This window comes from Mirounga leonina, unplaced genomic scaffold, assembly GCF_011800145.1.
Source record: "Mirounga leonina isolate KUSES-001 unplaced genomic scaffold, KU_Mleo_1.0 Mir_357, whole genome shotgun sequence".
Lineage (NCBI taxonomy): Eukaryota > Metazoa > Chordata > Mammalia > Carnivora > Phocidae > Mirounga > Mirounga leonina.
The window spans coordinates 7,654,791-7,662,432 of NW_023270702.1; the positions used below are offsets into that span (position 1 = coordinate 7,654,791).

General features: G+C 42.0%; 1 protein-coding gene across 1 annotated transcript; it reads left to right on the top strand.

Moving 5' to 3' along the window:
• Window positions 1-996: 996 nt before the first annotated feature.
• Window positions 997-5,618, top strand: RPL34 (ribosomal protein L34). The gene is made up of 5 exons (XM_035030256.1): window positions 997-1,036; window positions 2,442-2,515; window positions 2,597-2,696; window positions 2,996-3,099; window positions 5,489-5,618. The coding sequence occupies exons 2-5, from the start codon at window positions 2,451-2,453 to the stop codon at window positions 5,571-5,573; spliced, it is 354 nt and encodes a 117-aa protein (XP_034886147.1). The 5' UTR covers window positions 997-1,036; window positions 2,442-2,450; the 3' UTR covers window positions 5,574-5,618.
• The last annotated feature ends 2,024 nt before the right edge of the window (window positions 5,619-7,642 follow it).

Sequence of the window (7,642 nt, forward strand, 5' to 3'; positions counted from 1 at the left end):
ATGAACCTCTTAAGACAATATAATGAAAGCTAAGGACTCTTGTCTCAAAAAAAAATATATATATATATATACATAGGCACTTAATGTAAACTTTTAGATGCTATTTTAGAGGGTTTTTTCCCCCCTTCCTCCTCATTTTTTTTTTTTTTAAGATTTTATTTATTTGAGAGAGAGAGAATGAGAGACAGAGAGCAAGAGAGGGAAGAGGGTCAGAGGGAGGAGCAGACTCCCTGCCGAGCAGGGAGCCCGATGCGGGACTCGATCCCGGGACTCCAGGATCATGACCTGCGCCGAAGGCAGTCGCTTAACCGACTGAGCCACCCAGGCGCCCCTTCCTCCTCATTTTTAAGGCGCAGCGCAAACTTTATTACCTATGTGAAGCTCTGTACATAATCATGAGATTAGCCACCATTTATTGAGCACTTGCTTTGGACAAGACCTGTGCTAAGTGCTTTAATTTTATTGTGCCTTTGATCATGGCATAACTCATTTAAAGACTTGCTCAAAGTAACACAGCTAATAATTAGCAGATACTGGATTTTAATCCAATTTGTTAACCTTGTGCTTTGAATGAATGACAAGAAAAAAGAAGGGAAAATTGAAGAGAGTAACTCCTCAAAGGTCACCTAATTAACAAGTGTCTGAATTGGGATCTAAACCCACGATTAACTAAAAAGCTGGTGCTCTTTAGACTAAATGTGTCCTAGCGCCCCTCAGAACGAAAAAAGTTGATTTTGTCCCACCTCGGCCCTTTGCAGCTCCCTTTGTCATTTGCATTTGTTTCTACAGCGATTCCCAAAAGAGCGGCGCTGTTGTGGACTGCGGCCGGGCACCCAAGCCCCCAGGCAGGGACGGCACGCCAGTTGCCGTACAACATGGCGGCGCTATGCATCTCCCGCCCATGGAGGGGAGCTGAGTGGCATCCGTACTACAAGGCGGCGCTGGTTCTGACGTAATTTCCCGTCCGACGCAATCATAGTTAACCTTTAAACTTGCAAGCACTTCCCTTTTCCTCTTCCGGGGACGGTGTCCGTAGGTATGGTTGCTTTTTCCTTTTCCCTATTGCTACTCCCTCTACAATCGGCTGCCATCCGGGGAGTTGGGGGGGCCAGGATCTCTCAGCCTCAGCCTCTTGAACTGGCGTGGGGATAAAGGTTCAGGAGGAGAGCTGGTGGTGAGCGGGTCCTCGGATTTTTAGCTTCGGACAGCCGTCAAACCGGATCTCCCCCCCGGAGCCGGGAGTAGCCGGAGCTTACCGCTCGGGGCTTTGCCGCCTTCTAAGTTGCGTTTGGGGACCCACGAGTTGTGGTCCGGCTGGTTGGGACTGCGAAGTCGCAGAACATTTTCATATCTTAGGCCCACGTTTTATCGTTGGACCTGTAGGTGTGTTCAGGCCTTGGGAGGGCGGACGACCAGCATGTTCGGGTCGTTATTTCAAAATGTTTTCATTTCCAAGGCCAACACCAAGCAAGATAAAATGTTAATAGGGAGTATTCTGTCTTGGTTTGGGGGCTGTTAACGGAATGGTGGCTGTTTGGATCTCTCGCATTGGCCTTCGGCGTCCCTTTTGGTGTCTGACAATTATGTTTTAGTGTAATGTGAGTAAGGAGCTTATAACAACAAATGCAGGCTACTTTCTTTTACATGTCGTGTGATGAAGTGATTACGGAGTTTGAGGTAAAAAAATAAAATGAGGATTCAAGTCTTGTTTACGTTTTCATGTTACTTTGAGTGGTTAACTGAAAAACGGCTCCTGTGCGTACTTGCATAACCGATTTGCTAAGTGACCTCATTCAGCAGTATTATTTCCAGTTGATAAATGAGGAAAAAACCCCAGATGCCATAATTCAAAGACACTTTGATGCCAAAATATTACTTGGCGCTTGACTTGTCCCACATGCTACTTTGGGGCAAGACACTGATTCTTGAGCATCTTTTATGTGACAGGCACTGCAGTAGGTTGAGCAGGTTAGCTTATGTCATTTAATCTTGATGACAGCCGTGGGAACTCAGTAAAAATCTATTTTAGAGACAAGGAGGCTAGCTAGCCCCTTGTGCAGTATATTCCAGGAGATGGCGTAAGTGAGGATTCAACTTGTGTGTTCGGGCGTGGTTTTCCTTTACAAACTTCTAAATTTACCTGTTACTAGCATTTTTCTGGACACCACCAAACAGAATCAGACTTACTGAGGAATAAGTCTGGCAAATTTTAACAAAGTACCATCATTGATTTCTATCAGGAAAACAAACATGGGCCTCCTAGCATTCTTACCAATCACTTTTAAATATAAGTAGTTTTAAAGTATGGAATTCTTCATAAGATACTTTAAGGACTATTGTATATAAGAATATGTATATGGAATGTATATATTATGTGATGCTGTTTTGTTGTGAGGTTTGAATTATTTCTACAATGCAGTTTTATTCCATTCTTAATTTAGGCATTCAGAATGGTCCAGCGTTTGACCTACCGTCGTAGGCTGTCCTATAATACAGCCTCTAACAAAACTAGGCTGTAAGTATTTCTAAAATTTAAATTCATATTGTTGTTCACTCTGCAGAATGCTGAGCTTTTCCCTATTATCTCACTTCCTAGGTCCCGAACCCCTGGTAATAGAATCGTTTACCTTTATACCAAGAAGGTTGGGAAAGCACCAAAATCTGCATGTGGCGTGTGCCCAGGCCGACTTCGAGGAGTAAGTGATCCTTCTGCTCTGAATAACCAGAACTAGTGAGCATAATATTTTGGTAAGGGAATGAGCGAAGGAGAGGTCACCGCTAGGAAGGTTGAGAAGTACTTAAGCATCCATGATCCAAGTCTGTCAAGAACATAGACTTTTAAAGCCTGTGTGACAGATACAGTGAAATGCCTTTCAGATAAATCAGTATATCGTTTCCTGTTCTGACCTGGTTTAGTGTTTATACTTGTCACATGTTGAATCCAGGACAGTTTCTGTTAAAGCATCACAAAATAATCTCAATGTTGACTTTGCAGGTTCGTGCTGTGAGACCTAAAGTCCTTATGAGGTTGTCCAAAACGAAAAAACACGTCAGCAGGGCCTATGGTGGTTCCATGTGTGCTAAGTGTGTTCGTGACAGGTAAATACAACGTTCTTAAATGCATGTGTCTGTTCCATTGCATGCTAATCATAGAAGACCGGTGAAATTTAAATTAAAGTTGCATATTTTAGAATCCTCTAGACTAGGGATAATTGGTGCTGTAAAACGAATAAATGATGCTGGTTCAAATTAATTCACTTGCGATTTGGGGGCATCCTTATGTTAGATGTAGAAATAGGGGAGGCAGGTAAACTATTAAGTTGTCAGATGGGTAGATGGAGAGCAGAAGGTCTTAAAAGTGGGAACAAAACAACTACATGTAGTTCTAGTGTGGCTGGAGCAGAGTGTTGTAGGAGGTGATAGACAAGAGGTGGAAGTCACAGATCACGAAGGCCCTTACAAGACAGATTTTTAGCTTGATCCTTAAATACGGAGGGATTGATGGGTTTCGAGCAGGGCCGGGAGACCTTTGGTGGGCTGGAAACTAAAACTGCAGCAGGATGGATAGTAACCACATTCGTTCAACAAAAGGTGAGTGCTTGGGAAGGCGAGGCAATGCCACCTGCATTAAGACCTAAAGGCTTGGTGGGGAGGGTCATAGGAGATGAGCATGTTCCAGGTAGAGAATGTGACTTGGGTATGTGAAAGAATTGGTAGTGGCCTAGGTAGGAGTGGAAACAGTGGCGTTTATGATGGTAACGTTTACTGGGCATTTTAATGATGAACATTGTCACAGGTCCATCAGGGAGGGGTTTCTATTCTATTTTTTGTGAAGAAACCAAGGCTTGTTTTTTTTTTTAAGATTTTATTTATTTATTTGACAGAGACACAGCGAGAGAGGGAACACAAGCAGGGGGAGGGGGAGAGGGAGAAGCAGGCTTCCCGCCGAGCAGGGAGCCCGATGCGGGGCTCGATCCCAGGACCCTGGGATCATGACCTGAGCAGAAAGCAGACGCTTAACGACTGAGCCACCCAGGCGCCCCGAAACCAAGGCTTGTTTAAATTCTCATAGCCAGTAAGGGGCAGCACTGGGATTCATTCTAGGTTTTATTGAGACCCTTGCTTTTAACCTCATTGATTTTATAAACATGAATTGCCTCTAAAGACTTAAGTGGAAGGATTTGTGAGGTGGTTGGTCTTCACAAGTTAAGGAACTGCTTCAGAAAGTGGGTTGCCTCCAGTTTATTCATAAAGTGGTTGAGCTCAGTTTCTTACCCAAATCTGGCACCAAACTTGCAAGATCACTCTGCCTTTCAGGAGTTAATTTGTAAGGGGATGGTAAGGCATGTTACAGTAATTCAAATACAAGGTAAATGGACCTTCCATGAAATACAAAAAAACTGGACTATGTTTGAAGTTTAGAGGAGAAATTACTTCCAGGTAGCTGGAACTCTGGGAATGGTATTTGAGGTGGTACCTGAATGATAGGTAAATGTTGGCCAAGAGGTTGAAAGGGCATTGTAGGCAAGGAATGTAGAGGACTGAGAAATGAGATTGAAAAGGTACATTAGAGATGAGAGGGTCATGAATTGGTTTTAAGCGAAAGGGGTTTGGGTTTTTACTCCTTGTTCCCAGACTTTGCTAAACATAATCATGGGCACGTTTATTAAAAGTACGATTTACAGGCCCTAGCTCTTAGAGATTTGGGTGTAGATCTGCTGGTAGGCTATAGGTTAGTATTAGCTGTGACTCTGAGAGGAGTCTGGTCTCTGAGTAAGTTTAGGGGATTTTTAAGGGTCCTGAGTGAGAGTGGCATCAGTTGTGTTTCTATAGTGTAACATTGGGGAGATTTGAAGGAGTCCAAAATCCCAGGGATTTTAGGCTGCGTTTAATATTAGATAACCAGGGGACCAATAGGAGTATAAGTGGGACAGGTTTTTGTGGGAATTTGCTTTCTCTGTGGAGGTAACTTTGCTTTTAACAAGTGGTAGTGACTACCTGCTGTTTGTCAGGTCCTAGGCACTGTAATAATAGTGATTAATAAAATGTACTTCCTCTCTAAATGGAGGTTCAAAGTACAGAAATTGCAACTCCTTCCAAGTTTAATCTTCATAAAGCCTTGTGAAATGGGTGTGAACTTACTGCTGTACCTTACAGCAGAGAAGGTAACTTGCTGGTTACCTAGCTAGTAAGTAGCAGAGTTGGCTCCAGACAATCAGACTGCAGAATCGTTACACTTGAGAACGTGCCTCTTGCTAATAGCTTTTAACCCACCATTTTGGTTCCGCACACATTAATTCCTTCATGACTCAGAAGAGGGCAGGTGCAATTACATAGAATTGAGGGATTATCCTCCTTTAAATGCCAGCGTAGGAAGGAGACCTTCAGCTAAACGAGTCTAGCCATCTAATTTCAGCTCCTAAGTGTTTTGTCTGTACTTGCAGTTTTCATTTACTTTTAAGTATTCATTTAATATTTTTCTTTCTAGGATCAAGCGTGCTTTCCTTATCGAGGAGCAGAAAATCGTTGTGAAAGTGTTGAAGGCCCAAGCACAGAGTCAGAAAGCTAAATAAAAAAATGAAGCTTTTTTGAGTAATAAAAAAAATCAGAAGGCTTGATCTGTTATTGCTGTTGTAATTTGTTAGTATACCTGTTTCTATGTGGTGTTTGGGGATTCCATGATTTTTAGGTGATTACTTTTTCTGAAAGACAGGAATTGGAGGTCAATGATAGAATTTTTTGATGGCAGCTCTGGAAGACTTGGGATGGTTTGAGAAGAGTGGCCCTTAAAATACCTGGACTCTTTTTTTTTTTTTTTTTTTTTAAGATTTTGTTTATTTGACAGATCACAAGTAGGCAGAGTGGCAGATGGGGAGAGGGAGAAGCAGGCTCCCCACTGAGCAGAGAGTCTGATTGGGGACTCGATCCCAGGACCCTGGGATCATGACCTGAGCCGAAGGCAGACGCTTAACCTACTGAGCCACCAAGGCGCCCCTGGAAGTTTCTTTTAATTCCACTGAATCATTTCCATAGAATCTCCTTCACCAACGTTGATAGGACAGAAATGACGGTGTTCAATAAGTTACTTGAAATGGAATCTTTTTTACACCATCTTACTTAAACTTTCCATTTCCTTGGTTCACTTCAGTTCAAAATGGTCTATTTTGGAGAGCTCAGAACTTCATATTCAGCAAATAATGAGCTCTTGTATACAAAACTTCATGTCATGGGTCTAATGAAATTCAAATTCTGGTTGATTGTTGAATTTATAATCAGTTCAGAAAATTAAAATAGCAGACCTTAGTTACATTCTTGAAAGCTATGTAATATTGTTTCTAACAACTCTTAATAATACAAAAGTATGTAAAGATAGTAAGGATAGCTCATTCTTAAGAGTGCTTAGACTGTACCAAGCATTTTCTAGTATTCTGCATACATAAGTTCATTTGAATTGCCTTCCAAGACCATTTTTTCAGATCATGTCAAGCTTATTTTTAATTTCAAGGGAGGATGGAGAGCAGAGCCCCCAGGCTGTTTGCACAAGCCAAGAAATCTAGGCGTCAGAAGAGAATTCTGTATATTTTGACCCTTTTCCTCAATATAGATGTTCCTGTTACTGGTGTGATGTAACTTAGATGTCTCGGGCAGGGGAGTGTTTTCCTCTTATAAATGACTGCCCTTTTAGGAAGGAAAAAGCTAACTTCCTAATAGACACAATTTTTAAACATTTTTGCAGAAGAGGAAAGGTGTCCTGGAACTAGTAAGTGGCTAAGCTGGCAGAGGAACTCCGGCAGTAAAGAATTTCTAACACTGGGTTTGCCACGTGCTTGACACTTAAAAGTACTTCACATCTGAGTCCCTTTAACAACCCTGTGATGCCTATGTTATCCCCAGGTTACAAATAAGGAAACTGAGGCACACAGGTTGTATAATAGTACCCAGAGCCATCTGTTTTTAGGATTTTTGCAAATGACATACTTAGTGGTTGAAATCGACTGTCACTCCCCATAAACACGAGATGATAGCTGAGGCTCCTTTTGTCAGCATGGCCTCAGACAGTTGAGATCCATCAGGCGTCCCTAAACACCTGACAATCCTAAGGCTTGTTAAGTAACCAGGTAAGAGTTACCTTCTGTAATGCTGTTGTACCCTAATTGTTTAAACACAATATAAGATTTCTAATGGGGACATAACGAAAATGGAATTCTGAGGTAGATTAACCTCTCATGTCACCATGACTTAGGTTGACCAACACTGCAGGGACAAGTTTGGTGATCCTGTGGTGTGTTCCGTCTAAGAATGTGAAAATGAGTACTTTTAAAAATAACATTGAAAAACAATGCCTTAACATTTAATTCAGTTATTTGCTTTGTAGACTAGTTTTTGAAAGGCTTAAGATGTAATTGTTTAATACTGGCTGTGGAGGGGATAGCCTCCCATTTGCCAGCCCAGCATCCAGGTGCTTCCGTCTACCACACAGGGTGCCGTAGGACAGCTTTCCTGAACATGGACTACCTGGTGAGTACTATTAAGCTGCAGCAAAATGAGTGGACTGAGAAATTTGAGAAAGCTAAAGCATTAAAGTTACATTTCAAAGAATTTGTTAAATGGTTTAGCCTTTTTAAAATTTGGAACATTCTCA